General features: G+C 36.0%; 1 protein-coding gene across 3 annotated transcripts in view; it reads right to left on the bottom strand.

The window, feature by feature from the left end:
- Positions 1-24,642, bottom strand: part of ldah (lipid droplet associated hydrolase) — a 68,570-nt gene that overhangs the window by 5,714 nt on the left and 38,214 nt on the right. The window contains exons 5-7 of one of the 3 annotated variants that reach the window (XR_015512700.1): positions 17,399-17,486; positions 14,847-17,221; positions 14,327-14,687 (exon numbers count right to left, since the gene is read on the bottom strand). Coding sequence is in view for 1 of the 3 variants with exons in the window: in NM_001130785.1 (NP_001124257.1) it covers positions 13,784-14,024 (241 nt within the window). In the remaining 2 variants the exon portion in view is untranslated. Of the gene's footprint in view, positions 1-13,783; positions 17,222-17,398; positions 17,487-24,642 lie in introns of those variants that run through there. The other 2 variants (XR_015512699.1, NM_001130785.1) reach the window with 2 other exon arrangements.

Raw genomic sequence — 24,642 nt, 5'->3', positions numbered from 1 at the left:
GTGGATGCTTGGCTATTGGGCTTATACATAAAAAAAGTGTAAAATATAAATAATAATAAAAAGAAATGTCATCAAATATACTTGGGCGGTCGTCAATATACAGTGCATACAGAAATATTCATAGCGCTTCACTTTTTCAGATTTTTTTATGTTACAGCCTTATTCCCAAAATGGATTAAATTAATTTATTTTCTCAAAATTCTACACACAATACCCCATAATGACAATGTGAAAAAAAAATAAAATTTAAATTGTTGCAAATTTATTACAAATAAAAAACCTAAAAAAATCACATGTACATAAGTATTCACAGCCTTTGCTCAATACTTTGTTGATGTAACTTTGGCAGCAATTACAGCCTCAAGTCTTTTCGAATATGATGCCACAAGTTTGGAACACCTGTCTTTTCTGAATTTTTGCCTATTCCTCTTTGCAGTACCTCTTAAGCTCTATCAGGTTGGATAAAAAGCAACAGTGTATAGCCATTTTCAGATCTCTCCAGAAATGTTCAATACGATTTAGGTCTGGGCTCTGATTTTCCAGATGCACTGTGTGTCTGCGGTCGTCTGGGTCTATTGGCCCGTTTCCACTGAGTGGTTAGGTACAGTTCGGTTCACTTCGGTACACTTATATGGCCATTTCCACTGTCAAAGGGTACCTAAAAGCAAACTGAATCATACCACTTTTTGGTTACCCTTTGCAAAGGGTACCTAGCATGAAAAAGGGTACCAAAAGGCGGAGCAAGCTATTGATTTACAGAGATACGTCACTCGCACAAGCAGGAGAATGAAAACAAAGAAAGTGCCATTTTATAAAATATACATGTAATAAAAAGTTATGGTCGACCTGAGCTCAAACAAACCTTGTCGTCGTCTTGATGAACAGCCACAAAGCCAAGAAGAACAAAATCTGCTGTGTCATGTTGTTTTTTATGAGCCTGTCTATGTGCGGGAAGCATTGCACTAAATCAAAAAGTTACGAATTGCTGTGAGATAGAATATTGTGGCTGAAGCTGTCAAACATCAACTAAGAAGAACCGCCACTCCAAACGAAGAAGCAAATGGTCAGACTTTGTTTGAAGATTACCAAAACAAACATTTTTTCAATTAACTTGCATGGATTAAATGTTCACCTAAAGAATGACAAAGTGTGCTAAAATTAAAATGGTATTAAATTTGAAATAAAATTTGTAGCTTTGGTAGCTGCTCCACACCACCACTAAGCACACACACACACACACACACACACACACACACACACACACACACACACACACACACACACACACACACACACACACACACACACACACACACACACACACACACACACACACACACACACACACACACACACACGCACACACAGACATACGTACACGCACACACACGAAAATACGAGCTGCTTGACCTTGATGACCTTGGCAACTATTCAAACAGGCTGATTCTGATTTTGCACATGGCTAAAGATTTGGCCAAGAGATGTGTTAATATCCTTTCTCATCAGGACATTCCTCGCATTGACGACTGTTCACCCTCAAACTGGAGGAAGTGTGTACACATGTGTGCGTAAGGAAAAACCGCTCAAATGACTTGCTTCCACTGAGTGAAGAGGAAGTGTGGGTATGATCACACATCCGCACGGCTCTACCGCTATCATATTAATCACGGCCGGTGCACTATATCATCCAGCCCTGTTAACACATTTCACAAGACCGAGAGCCTCGCACTAAAAAGGGAAAAAGGGCAAGTAATCAATTTCATCCCTTTCTCATAGAAGAAAAGCATGGAGGAACTGTTTTAAATAATTTCAACTTCCGCCATGTTTCATTAGCAAACTCATTCTTAATGTTTGCTTGGAGAGTTTAATTCAGCAAGGAAATGATTTTTGGAAATGAGAAAAAAAACTGAATGAAAGCCTTCTGTGTACAAAATGAAAGGGGTTTTCCCAATGTTCATGAGTAGTGGTGAGTTCACTACAAAATACGGATCTATGATTATTCATTAAAATTGTTATTTATTATTTTAATACATTAAATCATAACCTGCATTCAGTGACACAAGAAAAATGATCCCATTCATTTCAAAGGAAAGCTGGTGATCTCCGGTGAGCATTGGTGACCAGAAGGAGATGTGTGTAGGTAAGAAAAACATTAACATTGTGCAAATTAGCAGCACATTTTACAAGAAACATCCAATAGGATCGAAGAGTATGTCAGAGGAGCTCACACATTAATGTCTTGAGTGCAGCAAGAGATGACATGCTTGTATGATTTACTGTTATAGATACAATAAAATGATGCATGGAAAAGAAGCTGTTGGCAGTCATTGTAACTTTGATTTATATACTGACTAATATGATTATCATTTTATTATAAATGTAATAAAATGATACACAGAAAATAAACTGTCGGCTGTCATAAAGACTTTAATTCATATTGACTGTGTATAAAGCAAATAGCAGTTAGCACTGCTGCAGTTTATATTACAGTTTTCTCTGCATAATCGCCATCATTTATCATATTCAAACAATGTTTGAAGTGATATGTTGTCAGAGTTCTTATTGCTAACTACTGTTTAAGTAGTTTACAACAAGAAAACCTGTTAATAAACTGAAAAAATATAAAGATTAATCACAATTAATAACATCCTAAATTAAAGTTTGTTTTGAAACAATATACTGTATGGATATGTATATATATATATATATATATATATATATATATATATATATATATATATATATATATATATATATATATATATATATATATATATATATATATATATATATATATATATATATATATACACACATGCATGCATATATTTGAGAAAGTATTTATTTATATTTAGATATTAAAAAAATATATGTGTAAAATATAAAATAAATGTAAATATCTATGTAACAAAATTATTTTATATAGTTTTGTTTATATGTATGTGTCCCACAATAACAAATAAACAAAACATGTATATACACACACACACACACACACACACACACACACACACACACACACACACACACACGTGTATATACACTCACTAGCCACTTTATTAGGTGCATTTGTCCAACTGCTTATTAACGCAAATTTCTAATCAGCCAATCACAATCAGATTGACATCATGGATGTGCAACTGACAAATCTGCAGCAACTGCGTGATACTATCATGTCAATATAAACCAAACTCTCTGAAGAATATTTCCAGTACCTTGTTGAATCTACTGTATGCCACGAAGGATTAAGACAGTTTTGAAGACAAAAGGAGGTCCAAACCGGTGCTAGTAAGGTGTACCTAATAAAGTGCCAGTGAGTGTTTATGTATATATAATATACACACATATATTACAAACTTTTATTTTGGATGCAAATAATCTGAATAAATTTTTGCCCAGCACAAAATACGGACATTTTTTTTATAATGTGGAGTATTTCTAACAATCCCTACAATTTCTGATAATATTTTGTACAGAGATGTCCAGACATTCATTGTAAAGATAATGTTCACTCAAACACAATGAATGAATGAATGACATGAGACAAAATATTTTTTTTAGTAATATGAACAATTCCCAGTATAAACAATTTTGAGTATTTGAGTAATTTACCATCATTTATTCACTCATTCATTTTCTTTTCGGCTTAGTCCATTTATTAATCAGGGTTGCCACAGCGGAATGAATCGCCAACTTATCCAGCATATGTTTTACGCAGCAGATGCCCTTCCAGCTGCAACCCATACACTTAGCCATTCACACACACTCACACTACAGCCAATTTAGTTTAACCAATTCACCTATAGCGCATGTCTTTGGACTGTGGGAGAACCGGAGCACCCGCAGGAAACTCATGCAAACACAGGGAGAACATGCAAACTCCACACAGAAATGCTAACTGGCCCAACCAGGACTTGGACCAGTGACCTTCTTGCTGTGAGGCGACAATGCTAACCACTGAGCCCCCATGCACCTAAACACTGATGTCCAAGGTAGAAATCAAAATTGAGTAAATAACTTTTTGAAAAGAATTCATCAAATAATTACTTAATTAATATGTACATAATTACAATAGTTCATCTGGTGGACAAAACAAAATGAATGAAGAATATCTCATTCGAGAATGGAACAAGCATAGACAAAAAATAAAATAAAATAAAATAAAATAAACAAAGAACCCTTTATTATTTGGGTCAGCCTTCATTATGAGATCATTAATCCTTTTTTCAAAAAAAAAAAAAAAAAGGAATCTAATTCTGATCATTAAACTTGCTAAAAGCACACTTCACAAATAGTAAAAACGAAATAAAAGGAAAACAAATAGTGCCAGTCATATTTCAAAGAAATGTCCAAGAGGAACTGATGGTATAATGTGTCCTTTATTCCCAGCATCAGAGAGATTTCAGAGTCATTTAAGTGTTTGGGTTGGCTGCTGTTGGCTTCTAAATAAATGTTAAAGTTATATGCCAACTTTCCTTTGCATTTTGATGCGTGCCAAAGAGAGACTTAAGTCACTTGAGATGAAGAGCAAACAAATATTTACTACTGAACACAATGAACAGATGGAGACGGACTAAGGCATCTAATTTTATTACACTAAACACATCCATAACAACATCCAGCCACCGAAGTAAACTGCATTAGAGGATGTTTAAACTAGAGGGTTTCACAGAAAAAGAACATTCACTGCGCTTCCACTACCTTTAGCCTTGACTCAAAGACAAGAATCTTTGTCTGTAAGTACATACTCAGGTAGGCAAGATATTCAGTCAAATTATGATTATGGGACACAATGTATTGCACACTTCAATATTGATTACTTTTAGAGTACTGTATATCCAAATATGTTTAAGTGAAAATATTTCTGCCATTTTCCTTCAGCTTACAAAAATGATAACGATGTTGTAAAAGCACAGAAATTAATATCTAATGAAAATATAAAATGCAACAACTACAGTACAACTAGAATGAGTTGGTCAGAGCATTTGTCTAGAATTGACTTATTTTCTTAATGGGAAAATAAAACAAAACAAATTAAAAACAGAATTGCTGCATTTTAATCTTATTTTCAATAACTATATAAAAAGATATAGGATTCTGATTAGTCTGATTGCTAAAAACACAAAGCAATCCACTTTTTTACATTCATGAAAGCTAACAAATTAGCCAATCAATCAATCTTCTATGATGGTAAAATTCAGGTGTGTATGATACAAAAACTAAAAATATGAACAATTAAAATATCACTCAGAAGTTGTAATATTTATTTATTTATTTATTTATTTATTTATTTTTGTAATTTTATGTTCTAAATAAATTTAGAATACATTTGTTGTAATTTTCCCCATTAAATATTCATGGGAGATCATAACTACCACATCATAGAAATAAAAGTGTGCTTATGAGACAAACTTCAGACTTTTAAACAATCTATAATATATCTTACAATTGCAAATTTAATTTTCACAAATCTGACTTTTTTTAAAAAACTACTTCAATTCATGTAATCCTCCTAAACAAATTACTTTGGTCACACTTAATTTTGATGGTCCGTTTGTTGAATTTAAGGTACATTGTATCTACTGTACATGCCAACTAATTCTCATGATAAGACTGTTAGGTTGGGGTTGGGGTTAGTGTTAGTTGACATGTACTTGCAAAGTTTCATCTAGTCAGTTAAATGCATGTTGAAGGAGCAGTATCAACAGATATTAAGCAGACAGTCTACTAATACTCAAATGGACCATAAAAACAAAGTGTTACCAAGACTTTTACTCAAGATGTAGGTCTGTGTAGTGATTGTGATAAGAGAGCCACACAATTTAATCCTTATTTTCATCAGAATATTATTATTACAGTCATTTGATTTGAGGAATAAAAAACTTGTGTTCTGGTCTAGGCTCCAGTGCAATTGGAATTGAATTATACACTTTAAATAATAACTTCACATTGAAATAACCTTTAGCAAAAGGTATGATGACAGACAGGAGGACAGTCCTTCAGGGAGAAGGCAGAGGTTTGGTGATAGAGATGGGTGTGCCAGTCTTGGGGCAGTGATCTGCCAGACATCCCCTGCTCTATCTCACTTATCTCCAGGGGGGCATCGGGCTGGGGGGTTTGGCGGGGCACAGCATTCCAGTCAATTTTACACATCCTCACACATGCACCTAGTTAACTACTGACTGAAGAGGTAGAAACGATGGATCCGGGGTGCAAAAACGCAGACACAGACGCACAAACAGACAAACACTTGCAGATATATCAGAGTGTTCTGGATGCAGCAAGGCATAAAATCAGGACGGATTGTTTCATTTGTGATTATGTCATAAAAGCTAAACATGCAATAATTATGAACCTTTTAAATAGCTTTAGTCATGTATATGCTGAAATATGTGACCACGGACTACAGTCTTATGTTACACGAGTTGCACATTGTATGGGTCAAATTATTGTTTTTAAATTTTATTTAAAAAAAAAGTAATTTTCAGTAAAGATCAGGTTTAATGAAGATATTTTATACATTTCCTAATGTAAATATATCAAAACTTTATTTTGATTGCTATTATTCACTTTTAAGTACTTTCTCAGTATTTTGATTTCAGAATGTCAAATAGTAGCATCTTGATTGAATATTGTCCTCTCCTAATGAACCAGACATCTAATAAAAGTTTATTTATTCAGCTAATGATGTATAAATCTTAATAAAAAATGTAAATAAAATACAATTATGACTGGTTTTAGTCACATGTGTTATGTTAACAATATGTATAATGCAATTGTGGATTATAATTTCTCCTAATTAGCCAAGTGCAAGCTTAACGACTGTCTAATCATCAAAGATTTATAGAAGAAAATCAACTGTAAAAGCCTGTGGTGATTTAAGGAGCAGACTAAGCCTTGCAAACAAACAAAAGCTTTTAAATGCTTCATCCTGTTCAGTTCAAGATGCAGATGTGGAACAAAAAGGTTTCTTCTTCCACTGGGCCAAATGTGACTCTTTATGCTCTGTAGTTGCTCCCCAATTGTATTGTTGATATTCATTTTACACCACACAATCTTCTACTGCCACTAAATCCCATCTATTTACGTCTTTTCACCAGTCACTTTTCATTAGTAGCACAAAGAAGACAATTTCAAGCTCGCGTAATTTCAAAGTGCAGCGTATCATCCAGTTTCTCCACCATTTGCACGGACCGAGGCAAAATGTGCTTCTCTTTATTTCATTTCCCTTTAAAAGAGCTAAACGAATGTGACAATTATATTCTTCCTTCCAATTCAATAACATATGTTGTAATAGAAAGCCACATCAACTTTTTTTTTTGCATTAAAAGAACACAAGGTGGGTGGCCGTGATCAATTGCACCTTAAATAAACCCAGTTTGGACAGCAGAAATTTTGGAGAGTTCTACTGATAAAGGAATAAACAAACCTTACGTTATCATCTGTCAACACTTTTTCATTTGTACCCCTAATGAACAGGATATTCCTATTCGGCCCTTTGGGGGTGGTTTGTGCTTTCTTTTTTTCCTGACAGATCACACCTGATGTCTAGATCATGAACTATTATTACTGTGGTTTTGACTGTGCAAACAAGTTCTAGAGAACATACAGTTTCAGCATGGCTCTGTTATTAGGAAAGGTCAACTATATATCAAAAACCACAATGCGAAAATAACTGTTGTTACATACTGGACGAGGGGGAAAAAAAGCTCACATTTTTAGGGGATTTTTACTACCCTCTGGGCAAACACAAGAATCGCAGATGTGGTTTTTGGATCTCAAGTAAAATAATAATATAAAAATAATATAAATGACTAGCCCATGGACACAATGTCATAAAATGACAAACCTTCAATATCAGGCAGCAAGGCACTTTACAAAGTGTGGAAAATCAGGAATCTATGTATTTGGATTTGACATGATCAAGTCGCAACACTCTATTTTATTGTATAACTATTTTCCAATGGTAAAATGTTTTAAAAATCCTTATGTTTTAAATCTTTAACAGATATATAATCAAACATCAAACAACATAACAATAAATACCATCCAGAGCAGGATATTCAAAAAACAAACCAAATACACAGCAGTATAAAACTGAAGATGTAGCAAGTTTACACACTGTAAATGCAATCAATAAATTAATTTACGTTTAAGTTTGAATACATTCCTAGAAGTCTCATCAGAGAAGCTCATTTGAAGCACAATTGCAGGAATTTTTCAGCATCATTTTGAACACAGCATGTGTTTGATTGTATCCTGCTCCATCTAATGGTGATGTTCAGGCAAATACTAGCACAGATTCTATGGTTATATTTAAGAGTACATCTTGGTTTGACTTCTTCAGTTATTTAATCAATTTGTCTGCTAAAACAAAATGCACCATTTGAGCGGTTTTCACGTCTGCAAGGATATTCAAAATCTGTGGTGGAGCATTATAGTTATCATGCCTGATCTTGTAAAATGCAAAATATTTGGAATGACTGCTTTTTTCATTTCTTTTATACATATACAGTTGAAGTCAGAATTAATAGCCCCCCTCCCCCCTTTGATTTTTTATTCTTTTTTATACATTTCCCATATACTGTTTAACATAGCAAGGAAATTTTCACAATATGTCTGATAATTTTGTTTCTTCTGGTTAAAGTCTTATTTGCATTATTTCGGCTAGATTAAAAACAGTTTTTAATTTTTAAAAAAACATTTTAAGGTCAAAATTATTAGCCCCTTTAAGCTATATTTTTTTTTCGATAGTCTACAGAACAAACCATTGTTGTACAATGACTTGCCTAATTACCCTAACCTAGTTAATCTAGTTAAATCTTTAAATGTCGAAAAAGCTGTATAGAAGTGTCTTGAAAAATATCTAGTCAAATACTATGTACTGTCATCATGGCAAAGATAAAATAAATCAGTTATGAGAGATGAGTTATTAAAACTATTATGTTTAGAAATGTGTTAAAAATACTCAGTTAAACAGAAATTGGGGAAAAAAATAAACAGGGGGGCTAATAATTCTGACTTCAACTATATGTAATGTGTTCTTAAATAACATGAGTATATGATGACAGAATTAAGGAGATTAATTAAATAATTAATTATTTATTGTTTGGATAGAACTTGGATAGAACATAACTAATATTTTTTTACATTTACACATGCACAAAAAAACCTAATAGAAGTACACTTTTGAAATGTTTTGCACATTTCTTTACATGACACACATTTGCACGTTTCTTTTTTCAATCTGAAAATACAAAATCTTGAAAATGTGTTTTAAAAATGTATGTTATAAATGGATGTTATAGTCCCCTTAAACTAGATTTTAAGAAAATAATGATTCAAGCACATGCATTTTACACATTCAATATATATACTGTGTGTGAGCACTTGATAAGAAAAAATAACAATGGCTGTCTACAGGCCTGTTCATGTTACATTTACACAACAGACATCGCCACCTGCTGGACTGGCATCCATATGTTTTGGTGTCATTTTGTGTGTATATACACGCTTTTGACCAACGCTTTCCACTTTTGATGGCATTTCCAGCAAGAACTGCCTAAGCTTCCGGACACAGCCATAGATTACCATCAAAAATGCAGTTGCCATTCACAACCATTTCCTTTCCATGCTTTCCAGCTCGTTCATGAGCCACTTTAGGTGGGTTCATTTAAAAGCATTTGCAATTGCAATTGATGTAGAGCATAACGAAATAAGAGCAAAGGGTCTCAACAAAATCTGAACACAAGTCTTCCCAAGAGATGCACTTGAACCCAAGTTAATACCAGGTGGATATAGTAATGCATCATGCCTGACCACTTGTGATTGGATTACCAAAAACACATGCTAATACCAAGTGGAAACAGGTCCAAAGACACAATTTGATCAATGGCCAAATACTTTGTATTTTGTTCAATTTCAAGTCTACCAGTGTAAAGGTGTTCCACATATTGGCCGACTTTCCAAGCAGAAACAGGTGGCCGGAGGAGGAAGTGAATGTGACTCAAACGTAAGGTGGAAGATAAAAAGTTCATGACTTTAGCCTCTAGGTTCCAAAATCAGGTCGAAGTTAACTTAGTTCCATGATAACAGGAAAGGGAGCCATTTGCCGCTACGCTCTGGTTTCCCACCTTTCCCCTGTGAGACAAATGATGAACAGCAAAAGGCACTAAAGGAACTGATGCAGGGACGAATCTTCCGGTTCTCGTAAATTAGGCCAACAGAAGCCTGGATAGAAAAACGCAAAAGTGTTCAATCATAAAAAACATGGCATAAGAGGTTAGGTGAGTGAAAACAGAAGCTGTGTGAAGTGGAGTGTTGCAGCCTACTGAAAGGATAAAGCATATTAGAGAGCGTTACAGCGGCATGATCCCAGCGGACCTCGAGCAGGCACGCCTTATTGACGTTTACGCTCCTAGATGCAGAACCTTGATGTCTGCATGACAGACATTGTGTGCATGCTCCACATGCAGTTAACATCAAAATATCAACATTCTCAGTTTCAAGGAAAGGGATTTCTGAGCAAATAAATCCTTAAATGTGCCCAGGAAGTTCCAGCTAATAGCAACATGCTTTCTTAATTAAGTCTGTCAACTCACCATTAATTACGGACGTAATAAAAGACAGAGCTGCTTTTCGTATGCGGTCACGGGCCAGCACTCAATGGTACAAAACGCACGCATGCACATGTGTACATACAAGACCACCTGGCCTTTTCGATGAATAACAACGGATTAAACTCCCTCGCGGAAACGTATTCCAACATTTGATGGTATTTAATAAGGAACGGGAAAGAGAGCTGCAATTGAACATTTTGTTCAGAAGAAAGAAGAAACTAAATCCATTCCAATTGACACTCCGAGAGATGTGCTAATGATTAAAAGCATGCTTACAAGCCTTGTCAGGAGCGAAACTCCAATTCCCTGCGCAACAGGGGGAGAAGAAAACTAAAGGTAAAACTGACAAAACAGACAGAGAGGAGAAAAGAAGAGCGAGCGAGTGAGAAAACTGGTTCTTCGGAGCGACTAGAGAGTGGAGCTCACACTAATGCCTCTGGGCTCTACTGAGGCCTCTTTGGCAGAGACTCTCCGGCCATCACAACATCCATCACTCTCCCTCCAGGACAGACAGGGGAAACACTCAGCCTTTCACCTAGAGAGAGAGAGTCTAAGCTAGCGGTCCCTTCGCTGGAGAGGCCTCTTAATTACTCCTACTCACAACACTTCATCTGCACCATTAGTTCATGTACTGAACGCCCAGGAGATTATGTATATGAGTTATGATAAATAAAATCTTAATTCAAAACATTGTGAGGCACCACACTCTTGGCTGCCACTCAAACATTATTTGCGTTTACCCCCTCTTCTCTCTTTTGGTCTTGATTTTTTATATTCAGCTGAATCATCTTTGAAGTGGTGATATACTTCTTCTCGTCTGATAAAAAAGAGATAGCTATGCATCTGTACAGTGGAGGATTGGAGGGATGCCAGCATGTGAACTTTTGAAAGGTTTCAGCACCTCATTGAAGTGAGGATTAGATCTCTGGAGCAGAGTCCAAACTGAGAGATGGAAATGGAGACACGAGGGGACATCGCTGATGGGAAAACTTAAAAGTTGCCTGAGAGTTATGCTTTAGCTGTGTTTATTAGTGCTTAGAGTATTGAAGACTGAACTATTTTAGATAAATCATAACAAAATGAAAATATGGTCACTGCTAAAAACATATTATTAATAAGTCTGACACTTACAGCACAAGAGGCAATACACTTATTATAGGAAGAGTAATCCAGAAGGAACTTGAGATATAACATTTTGTGGACGGCAGGTGATAAATAAGCTTCAAATAAGGTCCAAGATTAAAATTAAAATCACTATCTGTACAATCACACAATCAAACAGACATTTGTCTTGATATTTTCTCATTCTGAACAAATAAATTTAGTCTCCAGCTATAAGTATTTCGGCTTTTTACTTGATTAGGAGCTTTCCTTCAAAGCACATGTAGCAAATTTGATTTGCAAACTAAGAGTTAAGCTTTAGTTTCACCATTGAAATGAATCCCGCTTTTCTCTTAAAGCTCGTAAACATTTTGGTGTCTGCAAAATGTTAACCATTGCTTAACTATGGTGATGTTCTATATTTGAATGCTTCAACCAAATGTCTTCAGCCTTTATACTTTGTTTATCATAGCGCTTGTTGCAGGCTGTCGTAGACTAACTCACCATTGTGAACTGTATGCCAAAGCTGAGTGGCCTTCTCTGAATGTAAGAAGGTACACCCACTGGATGACTCTGGTCTGCAAGGCTCTTCTGGGTCTGGTGCCTTTATACCTATGTTCCCTTCTTCATAGGTCAAAAAGCCAGTATGCCCTACATTCAAGTGAATCTTATGATTTGCCTGTTCCCTGGCTTTAAAATGAAATAGGGAAGCGATACTTTAGTCATGAACTAAAAATGTCTGAGCTCATACCAATTAAATAATTTCGCTCCTTCCTTTATAACAAACAACAACAGTCCATTTGTCAATGCATGTATTTTTAGCATTTATTATTATATGTATTATTATAACTTTTTCCTTATTATTATCATTTTCATAAGTCGTGTGCTGTGGAAGGTCACCCTTGTAAATGATATCTTTATCTCAATGTTTTTGTTTTTTATATGGTTAAATAAAGAGACGCACATATATGCAGCTGAATTCAGAATTATTAGACCCCCTTTGATTTTTTTCTCTCTTTTTTAAATATTTCTCAAACAATGTTTAACAGAGCCAGAAATTTTTCACAGTATGTTTGATAATATTTATTTCTTTTTAGATAAAGTCTCTCTCTCTCTCTCTCTCTCTCTCTCTCTCTCTCTCTCTATATATATATATATATATTTACCTCTGTATATGTATGATTCAAAGTAAAGTGCAAAGATTTGTGTAAAGTGACACAGTTATTTTTAATATAGTTTAAAGACTACACTAAATTACTAATACTACAGAAAATATTAAATTACACTGAATTAAACATTCATTCAGTGGATACGTTCAAGAGATAATTTAGAAATTTTTGAAAATATTTACATAATACTTCCCAAATTTCATTTTCAGATGTATTGTTCTATAAAGAAACCCCTTGCAATTCAGTGCAAATAAATGTATCCATAATATATAACAATCATATGGAGCTGTATAATTCATCTTTATATTTAATATAAGTTATTACTAGCCATTTATAGGCTATCCATCCACTTTTGCCTTTTTGTTGGTTCTACAAGAAATTGACGACACATCTTCTATACAGTCTCTATTGTAACTGCATGCCCTGCAGACCAACAACACCTTGATTTGTGATGTCATATTCTCTATGCGCTTGTTAAGTCGTGATGTATGGAATACTGTTTCCAAGTCCAAGCCGCTACTCAAATAAATTGGGAAAATATAAATTTACGTCCATTTTTTCATCATATCACACATTAAAGTGAATTTTATATAAAATCATGGTGTACACAACAGTATTTGGACTTGCTGCATCACTGACACCAATACTTTTACAATTTATGTATTAGAAATGCATGGATATATATTGCGGCCATGATTTTCTGAAGTATTACATCGCTTTGTAAACGTTTGTTATTACTATTTGTTGAGCCTGCCTATACAGTTTGGTATAGCGCTTGGATCTGGAATCTGCATGATGTCACACTTAACAAGCGGATAAAAATACACCAAGACATGTTAAAGTTACTTTTTATAGCTTGTTCTATCTAAATAATAGAGTGCAAAGTTCACTCACCAGCACAGTCTACATTGATCAGGCTGACGGTGGCTGGGATGATGGAGTTGTCCAGTGCATATAAATTCCTCATGGCCAGATGCACTATGCCGACCTTCAGCCTCTCTGGAAGGAGAGAGAGCAGGAAGATGGGCAAATAGAAGGCATATCGCAGGCGGCAGAGCACAGGGGTCATGACTTTTCCTTGAGGACTGCAGGCCATGCGCTCAATTGTGGGGAAGAGCATCACCGCCTTCACAACCTGAGGGTGACAATATAGATTTCAATTACTGCTTTTTCTCTTGACACATTTTGATTTATCACGTAATTGACACAGAAAAAAGAAAAAAAAATGTTCAGAAGTGCATATTTATGACAGGAAAGTGAGCAGTTTTAATCCTAACCAATTAAGTATCTTAATTTCAATGCTTAAGAGATATCAAGCTATAAAAATGACATGTGCTTTTGCTGTGCTGTGAAATCAATAGGATAGACGAGAGTAGGAGGGAACAGAGAGAGGGAGAGAAAGAGAGAGAGAGACTTCCAGAAACAGGAAACACCTGCCTCTGTTTGGCCATTGAGCAGAAGGCAGCGAGACTCATTCAGTGAGTAAGACAGAGTGGATGTGCTTCATCTGTCTCTACAATCCTTTGCAGTTTCGGCCAAGTATTTTTCAATGAAACTAAACAGTGCAATATCTTCAATTCTCCTGTGCAAAATAAGTGATAGCCAGCACAATTCTTTGTCAGCAGTGCCAAGTGCAATCTATTCAGCTTCAAACCACGAAACTTCAAACTCAGCTAGTTCTGCAATCCTGAAAGAGGGCTGGTTTCATCCCGCCCTGACAACAGGCGAACAGGCAAAGTTCTGCTGCCGCTGAATTCATCATCTAAACGGGCCTTAAGGAGCTAAAAAATATCCATTTCTGTCAGTGGGAAAGATATCAGAATCCAAATGAATGAGGAATTCTCATACCAGAGTTCCTCTGTCTAAACAATTACAACGGTACAACACTTTTAAGTTAGTTGTTCTGCTTACTTATACAAAGGAAAATATATACAAGTTTCTGACATCTAAACCTCACCTTCTGTAATGAATGTGAACGGAGCTTGTAGTGCAGAGTAAATCCAGCCACTTAGATACAATGGTATTCAAAGTGCTGTGCTCAAATGCTGTTAAGCAGGTTTTTTGGTTGTTTGCTAGAGGGTTCCAAACATTTGCTACCAAAAAAGGGTTGCTAAGTCAGTTCCTTCACAATTGTTATGATGTTTGTCATTTTTATGGTGTGGTATAATATGGTAGTTTTTAAAACCTTTTATCAAAGTTGACCTAAAGTTATTAAACAAAGCCCATTGTCAGAGGACAATTTCTTAAATCTTTTTTGATCCACTTCAAATGACTACTGTATATATACACTGCCTGACAAAAGTCTTGTTGTTGTTCCCAGTTGTAAAAGCAACAAATAATAACTTGACTTCTCATCATTTGGAAAGTGACAGAAGGTAGATTTTTCTGATGAATCATCTGCTGAACTGCATCCCAATTATCTCAAATACTGCAGAAGACCTATTGGAACTTCCATGGACCAAGATTCTCACGGAAATCCGTCAAGTTTGGAGAAGGATAAATCATGGTTTGGGGTTTCGTTTAGTATGGGGCACTCAAGAGATCTACAGAGTGGATGAAAACATCAACAGCCTGATGTATCAAGACATTTGTGCTGCCCATTACATTACAAAGGGCAAATTATTCAATAGGATAGCGCTTCCTTCTCATACTTCAGCCTACACATCAAAGTTCCTAAAAGTAAACAAGGTAAAGGTGCTCCAGGATTGGTTAATCCAGCCTCCAGACATGAACATTATTAAGCATGTCTGGGGTGAGATGAAGGAGGAGGCATTGAAGATGAATCCAAAGAATCTTGATGAACTCTGGGAGTCATTCCAGATGACTTTAAGTTTTTTGAGTCATTGCAGAGATGTATGGATGTAGTCCTCCAAGCTCATAGGATTCATACACAATATTTTTTTTTTCCACTGCACCATGACTTTCTATTCTATACTGTACATTATTTCTATTAAGTGACAAGACTTTTGTTTAAGCAAAGTCAAACCTTACTGTCCAAATTCATTCATTTTCTTTTTGGCTTAGTCCCTTTATTAATCTGGGGGCGCCACAGCGAAATGAACCACCAACTTATCCATCATGCCCTTCCAGGCGTCCATACACTCATACACTCTCATACACTACGGACAATGTAGCTTACCCAATTCACCTATACCGCATGTTTTTGGATTTGTGGGGTAAACCGGAGCACTCGGAGGAAACCCACACGAAGGCAGGGAGTACATGCAAACTCCACACAGAAATGCCAACTGACTCAGCCGAGGCTAGAACCAGTGACCTTCTTGCTTTGAGGCTGGGGCAGTACCTTTTCAAAGAGTCCATATTGGTACCTCAAAGGTACATTTGGTTATTGATATATACCACTGAGGTACCACTAAGCACTCTTTAGGTACAAATATGTACCTTTTGAAATGTGATTAATCAAAGGCCATTTTCATGCCATTTTGTCAGTTAAGCCAGTTCAAGTAAATCTCTAGCAAGTGCTTTCAGGTAGAGCTGGGTTTACAACACAGAGTCATAGTACACTGACAAGCTACAGTGCATTTAAAATCAAATAATTCAGACCTAATGGGATCAAGATAAACATTCTGTGACAATGACTGAGGTTTGTGTAGCTTCACTCAATTTGTCCAAATGTGTATTTACTGTGCTTTGCCTTTGGATGACAGTATAGTGTATAATTGCAGAGTATGTCTTTTGGGAGTCGACTTTTGATTTTTAATGACAAGTTGAATGTCTCGAATGTGTGGAAATAGATGTTCCAAAACAGTACATACAGAGGGTATGCATGCAGCATCAAAGTGGGAGTGTACAGGCATGTTCACCTACCCTCTTATCAGATTACCATCAAATACCATCTATGAATACATTTTTTATAGTTGTTAGAACATAGCTCTGCATGTGCTAAGGTAACACTACTAGAAATAGAAGCCCCTACAAACCCATATAGTGCATATAGAGCTCCAGGAAGTGCACAACCTTTTTACATAATGCTTTTCATCTGCTATTACACTGCTCATCCTGATGCTCATCATTTGTCAGACAGAGAGAGAGAGTGGAAAAGAGGCAGTGAAAGAGAGAGGGAAAGGTGAAGAAGAAGGAGTGTGTGCTGAGCAGGTGATTTTTGATGTGCAAGCAGTGCTTTTGACAAGAAGCAGTTCCTCTTCCTGGAGGTCACAGGAATGTAACAGAGAACACAGAACAATCCGACAGAGTCTCTGGGAGTGGCTCTTTAATCAGAGAGACAGACGGCCAGTCACACACGCTTCCACTTCGAGAGGGTTTCTTCTCTGGTACTGCTGAGGTCAGGAAGGGGGAAGGAGTACTCTGCATCTGGAGAAGGGGCGAAGAGAGTTTAAACGTCACAATCTGACTTCCACGGATCTGAGATGTGAGAGTGCGATCTGATAGTGGAGGAATGTTAATGATGCACAGATCTACTGGAGCTTCAGACAGCATGATGGATCATACGGCAGTCCAGACCACAGCTCTTTCAACTCAACCACTTACAGTGAAGATGGGAATGTGATGCAATGATCGCCTTCCCCTCACGTCAGCACCGTTTCGTCCTTTCCATCACTACCTTGCAGCCAGGCTCCTGATTGAAACGAACACAAATGACGAAAGGCAGTAGCTGGAAGTGTGTTAAAGGCCCATCTGATGTTACTAACTTCAAACGGCAAGTGTTTCTTGAGATTAAAGGTGTTAAGGCACTTTCAGAATTCTTCTTTCTCAAAGTTCCTCAGGAAAAGAGTGATTATTTCCATACAGGTCCATCGGGAAACAAAAGAAAAATCCCACAACATCAACACTATGATGACAGGTCAGAATCTCAGCTTTGGAACTTTCCCAATCTTGCCCCCCTCTTATAATGCTTCTCAAGCCTCATTCACACAACAAATGACTTGCAGTGACTTTTCAACGGAGAGTGAGCGACTTCCAGCAACCGTTGGTAACCAGGTGGGCGTGTTGAGTGACACTACAAAATTGAAAATCCTTCAACTTTATGCAAATGAAGAGCGACAGCCAATAGGAACACCAGTAGAGCTCACGTAATCCTCTCTCAGCTCGCTCAGAGGCAGGTTGTATTTGTGCTGTATATATCTACACAGACCTGAGTTTGAAGCAGGTCGCCACTCAGAGCTACAGGCAGCTACAAAGTCACTGCTAGTCTGAATGAGGCATCATCAGTCCATACCCTGGTATCACACCTCACTCCTGAAAAGATTCCAAAAGAGTTTACTTGTGCGGGTAACCGGAGCACCAGAGGAAACCCACGCGAACACTGGGAGAACATGCAAACTCCACACACAAATGCCAACTGACCCAGCTGAGGCTCGAACCAGTGACCTTCTTGCTGTGAGGCGACAGCACTACCTACTAAGCCACCGCGTCACCCCATCATCATCATTATTTTTAATATTATTTTAAAATTTCCTAATAAATAATAAATATTAAATTTAATTTCTTACTAAATAGCCTCATTATTCATTTATTTAAATGATTTATATATGAGATTAGAATACGTGTTAGCTTTTGTAAGTGATTTTATGTTTTAGAATAGAATATGTAATGTTCTCAATAATGTTTGTAAAGGAAACATGGGCTCTATATGTGCCATTTACATATATTTCAATTACCATGGAAAACGAGTGAATGTTTTTACCAAAACTAATATTGGAAGTTTTTTTTTTATGTGTGTAGATGTAAAAAAAAATTATGGGGTTCTTCTCTAAAGAAGTTGTTACCACCCCATTTAGAGCATTATTATGGGCGTTTTACATTATAATAAACGCTAATGTGGTTCAAACGATGGATCTGCGACAGAGAAACTACGGGTTTTGGGAAACACTCGTCACTACATAGTTCTTTTCCCAAACGATGCATCATACTATGATAGTTCAGCTGCGAGTTATGTCGCTGTTTAGGAAACACATGCAAACACATTATTGCGTCTAAAAATGCAATACACAACATTTGGGAATGGATTTTTTTTTAAATTAATGATCTTGTGACGACTTTGCTAATGTCAAATAAAATAGTTTTCTTGCCAACTACTAGAAACAGAAGCTTGCAATGCTTTCCCCAAGTTATTCATTCAAGTTATCCCCATCTTATTCTCTGTCCTCTGGTAAAATACAAATAGCCTTTTGGTACATTTAAGGGCACATTGTGAAAGAGATGCCATTAGTTGGGGCATTACAATCAAGAGTAGACATTTTAATCGCTTCATGAAGGAGCCTTTTAAACGCCAGTTAATGAAGGAAACATCTAATGGTCCTGTCTTACAACATTGAAAGACCTCACCTTAAGGGATCTGTTGTTAGTAGTGCATGAAGATGCTCACTTCCATTTAGAATCTGCCCTTAAAAGCTGCAGCCAAATTAGCCTTTAGTTGGCCCAAAGCCTTGGCCTAAAGCCCTAGTCTATACTGTCTTATCAAAATAGCAGTAGAAAAGGCAAAAATAAAACATCAGTAAATAAATTTGAGGATCACACTTCCAGGCCAAGGAAAACCATTGGCCATCATATTTCAGATCGAGTGATAAAAAAGATCTTGTAATAGTTTTCTCAACTGTGTGTCTGCATGTCCAATGGGTTGGACGGTCTGTGGTCACGTCTGGGAGCTTTAAAATCTGGAGAGGTTGTGAGGGTAATCCGAGCCATGGCTGTGTGCTGTAATGTTTATGCTTGTGTTTGGCTCATGCTGTGACTGTAACGATATTTTATTTGAGAAAAGTATGAAATCACACCAATACTTCAGGACTGTCAGTCTGACCTCTGCCCCCTGAAATGAGGCCCACCCAGAATGCTGTGACACATCCTCGCCCACTTAACACACACACTGTACAGGAAGAGAAAGACACAGTGTGTCGGGGGAACTTGAGCATATCATTGTTTCACAGAGGAGAATGACAAGACTTGTCAAGAATTGTTTCTTGCAAAAATTTGCCAAAATCTTAAAGAATGTCTCACAGAATGCATCTCTTTCAGATTAGGGGGTATATTTTTTAATATCTCACTGAATGTGTATCTCATCACGATGTTATGATTTGTGACTAAAAATTAGAAAGTTGACCTTAGAGTAAGAATTTGTGACTATTAGGGATGTATCAATTCACCGTGAGATGGTAAAAAAACGATTCATGTGATGACTCAAACCGGTAGAAATGTTGAAAGAATTGTGATATATTTTTTGAACAGAGGGGGCGCCAGACAAAACACAAACTGTGTGCAAATACTGCAAAAAGACGTTTACTTACACTAACAGAACAACTAACATGATGCACATAAACCATCAGCACAGTGAAAAACTACTGTCACAGACGTCTATACATATATACTGGATGATTTGCAGCTCCACTTGCTCCGACGAGTGCTACAGAGATCACACTGTGCATCAGTGTTTTATAGCGAAAGTGTGAAGATGTTTTTCAGACTGAAAGAGAAAGTTGTTCTGTTACAGAAGCAGGTATTAGATTATTTTTACAGTTTCTTATTATTACTGAATAATTAAAAATATTCAAGATGATCTCTTCTTAAGTGTAACACACTGATACTATTACTAATTAATTAAACAAGTAATAACAATCCTGTTTAACTCCTGTCTCTCCTACTAGATAATTAGTAATTTTATAATTAGTTTTTTAAGCCAGTGCCAGTCCCCTGGATCAGAGGGCCCATTGACCACCTCTTTACACACTGAGCTCTGGTTTGGGAAAGGTTTACCTCTCCACACCAGCCATCTAAGTCCCCAGTGAAAGAGTTTTTTTTTTTTTTCAGCTTAGGTCTTTGTAAATGAGCAAAGACCTCAGCTTATGCCAGAAATGTTTTGCTGATATTTCTTTTAAAAATTTAAAATCCCAGCAGAGTCACTTTTAGTTTGTTTATATTAATCAGTCTTCTTCAGATTGTATTTTTTATTTATTTTTTGGAATTTGTTTTTAAAATAGCAATTTAGTTATGGCAGAAATTATTATTTTGCAAAAAGTGCAGCATCTAAGAAAAAAATGAAAGAGCTCTTTACCCTCAATTTGTTTTAAATAATTTTGTTAAAAAGTTGTGACTAAACAGTATCGTGAACCATATCGAATCATGAGTCAGGTGAATCATTACATCCCTAGTGAACATGGACACAAATTCTTATGATTCACAGGTATATGTCAGACAAAAACTGTATTGGTCAAAATAATTGCCTTTTCTTTTATGCCAAAAATATGTTCCAGGAATACATTAAGTAAATTTCCATATTAAAGTGTATCTAATCTCAGCTTTTTATTCGTAATTTAAATTTTAATTTTTTCAACCCTCACATCCCAGCACTACCTACTGCGCCACTGCATCGCTTCATTCCAGATGTATAAATTTCAATTTCAAACCTGACACTTTTAAATGGTTTTGTAATTCATGGTAAAAAATTTTTTAAACAGATCAAGAGGTTTTTTTTTTTACTTCAGAAGAATTTGAGATACACTGATTATTTAACAACTATAAGATGATGATGTGTAATGTGAAATGACAATAATTGTAAGGGTAGTGTTCACTCAAACACTGAATGAATGAATAAATGAATGAATGAATGAATGAATGAATAAAAGATTTAATTAATGACATGAGACAAAATATGGATTTTTAGTAATATGATCAATTCCCAGTGTAAACAATTTTTGATTAATCAGAGTATTTGACCATCATTATCTATGACACCAATAAAAGGCAAAGCCACACTTTACAGCCAACAGATGTTGAACCAAACTATACATCTGTGGAAACTAGGAAATGACATCACCTTCCAAGGGCACATGGCAAGATAGCTGCTGCAGAAGGAAGCATAAAGCACTTCCTCACCAAAGCGCTCGACCTCAGGCTGAAGCGTCGACTGGAAAACAGCCTGCAGATTTCCAGCCCCTGCTGTGGCCTTGCATATGAGCGACAAATCAAAAGCTCTCTTCGGACTGTCTATTCTACAACTGGCACATATACGGCATCACTTTGTTAAAACGACCAAGTACTTCAAACGCAACAGGGAAGGCTACAGTGAACTGGACTCATGACAGAGACAAACAATTGAGCACCTCCATGTGCAGTGAATCAAACTCTTCCTCTGGTTTTAGGGAGGCTTCCAGGCTACCTCATGCTGCTTCTGGTCTAAAGCTGAAATCTGCAAACCTTCTCCTCCAGAAGTGCACTAAAGAAACCCCGGCCATCATTTACAACGGCTGCTCTCTTCTGCTCCAAAAGAAATATCAAGTGCAAATAGTAACAGTTTCTGATTATCACACATCATATGTTACCAGACATAATCGCTAGGTTGGCTTCCTGGCAGCTAGCAATCTAGAGCAAGAGAGGAAATCTTTCCCTCCTTCGTGCATGTTTGCTCTGAGCCATGCCATATCTGACTATATCATACAGGGATTTAGCAGGCCATCATTTGAAAAAAATTTTGCTGAATTTTTAAAGAGACAAAAGGTCAACATGGCTGGCAATAAAACATAAATAGATCACATTGATGGTGATTTCTAAGGCTGTCACCATTAACTCTTTCCCCACCAATTTTCTTCATTTTTTAGTTGCCAGCCACCGCAAGCATTTTTGATGACTATGGGCTCCATTTTGACGGTCCATGCGCAAAACGGAAAGCGCAGGGCGCAAATGCTTTCAGGGCATGTCAGAATCTATATTTGCTAATTTAAGGATGGGAAAACCCGCTTTGCGCCGTGGCGCAAGTGTTGAGTTTATTTTCTTAATGAGTTATAGGTGTGTTTTGAGAATAAACTAATCAGAGTCTCATTGCCCATTCCCTTTAAGAGCCAGCTGCATCGCACCATAAGTGCATTTGCTATTTACATGACGTAAAGTAAGTGTAAGTGGAAAAACTGAGCATTTCACAAGCAAACTGTTAACAGTGAACAGTTTAAAATAAAAAAAAAAAAAAACAGTTAAACAGAGCATCTACAGCTCAAGAATGAGAGATAATCGATCTACTTTCACTTTCGCTCTTGGATAGGGAAACCTTTACGCACAGACATCAATTAGCCTATAAATAATTAATTTCACTTGTTAAGCGCAAATATTTGTTTCAAAACTATTTCTAAATTCAGTTCTAATTTCCAGCAAACGAATAAATGAACAATAATAACGAAGTGTGCTCAAAAACTTGAGTTATATACTAAAACACATGCTGTGCCCCATATGGTCTAAAACCTGCAGGTGGGCAAATCTAAGCTTGACTTTAATAAAAAAATATATAAATATGGATATAAGAAATAATACTGCTAATAATAATAACATTATACAAAAGCAAATTGTTATGAATGAACTGAAAAAGCCTCCCGAGATGCAGAAGGATTTAATGCAGTGGTTTTTCATATTCATGTAGGCTAGAAAATATGAAAATATGATAGAAATAGAAAATATGTTTTGTAATCCTTTAATCCTTTATATTTATATCCTATATATATTCTTATTATATCCTATATATATCCTTAATATTTTTATTTTTTCATATGTAAAGATATTTGCGTACTGCTCTACATCTTGTGTGTACGCTATTAAGCAGTGTGTAAGCGAGGCGCAACTCAGCGCTGGAGTTTAGACCGGGTTTGTTTTGGTCTAATGAAAAATCTATTATAGTTTCTCAAAATAGCAACACGCCAGCAGTGCGCCTCAGAACGCCTTCCTTTTTAGACCAGAACGCCTAGGGGCGCACATATGAGCGCAAATGCATTTGCGGTTTAAAGAGCGTAGTGCAACGCCTCAAAACGGCTCTTGCGCCAAGCTGAAACTAGCAAACAAGTATTGCACCACGCTTTGCACCACATTGCGCTGGGTGTATGATAGGGCCCTATAACTATATGACCATAATATATACACTGCTCAGCAAAATTGAGTACACCCCATTATAAAAATTAATATGTTTCTCCATTTCTCAGTAAATATAGGCAATGTATTTTGGTGCATTTAAACAAAACAGATTTCTTAAACAGATATATTTATTAAAATAATATTTTAGTCACCAAACATATTTAGAAATTTAAAGATAATGCAATTAAATTCAAGCTAAATATTGCAAAAGTAAATTACAACCTATAAAATTTCAAATAAATTTTTAAATTTTTTGATTTTTTACATTTTTCTCTTTTTTAAAATTTGTATTAATATGTTTTCATAACATATAAATTTCAATGTATTAGTTTTGGGGCCGTTATCTTTCATTTATTTTGTTAGATAAGCTGCAGGTTTGGCTTCTGTACTGACTAATCTATTGTATATGCACAAATATAATATTGTATAGCTTCCTATTAAAAATATTAATGTAAAACATAAATTTGCAAGGGGTGTAAGAACAGCATTTCATTATATCGTCACTTGTTTGTGTTTAATCACCACTTGAATGCAGATCAGTTTAATCAAAAACACAACAATTTTGACAAAAAAAAAAGTTTTTTTTTACCCAAAAAATAATACAAATAAAATACAAAATATATATAAAAAGATGGGAGTACGCTGAAGAAAAGTTGTATAACTCATTTTTATGTGTGATCTGATTTACATTTACACTGATTCTTTGTATTTTACGCACAACTATCTGTCCAGGTCAGTGTCCTCAGCAGTAAATACATGGGCCACTTTTAAACAAATGTTATTGTAAAGAAAATAATTAAACCATTATGATAAATAGTTAAAAATTACCCATTTAAACAAAAAGTTTAAAGTTTTATTAAGATGGATTGTTGGTGATTGTTTGGCCAGAC

The sequence above is a fragment of the Danio rerio genome, chromosome 17 (assembly GCF_052040795.2).
Source record: "Danio rerio strain M-AB ecotype USA chromosome 17, GRCz13ab, whole genome shotgun sequence".
Classification (NCBI taxonomy): Eukaryota; Metazoa; Chordata; class Actinopteri; order Cypriniformes; family Danionidae; genus Danio; species Danio rerio.
Note: the sequence above shows the minus strand (reverse complement) of the source record. Positions and strands in the feature narration are given on the sequence as shown.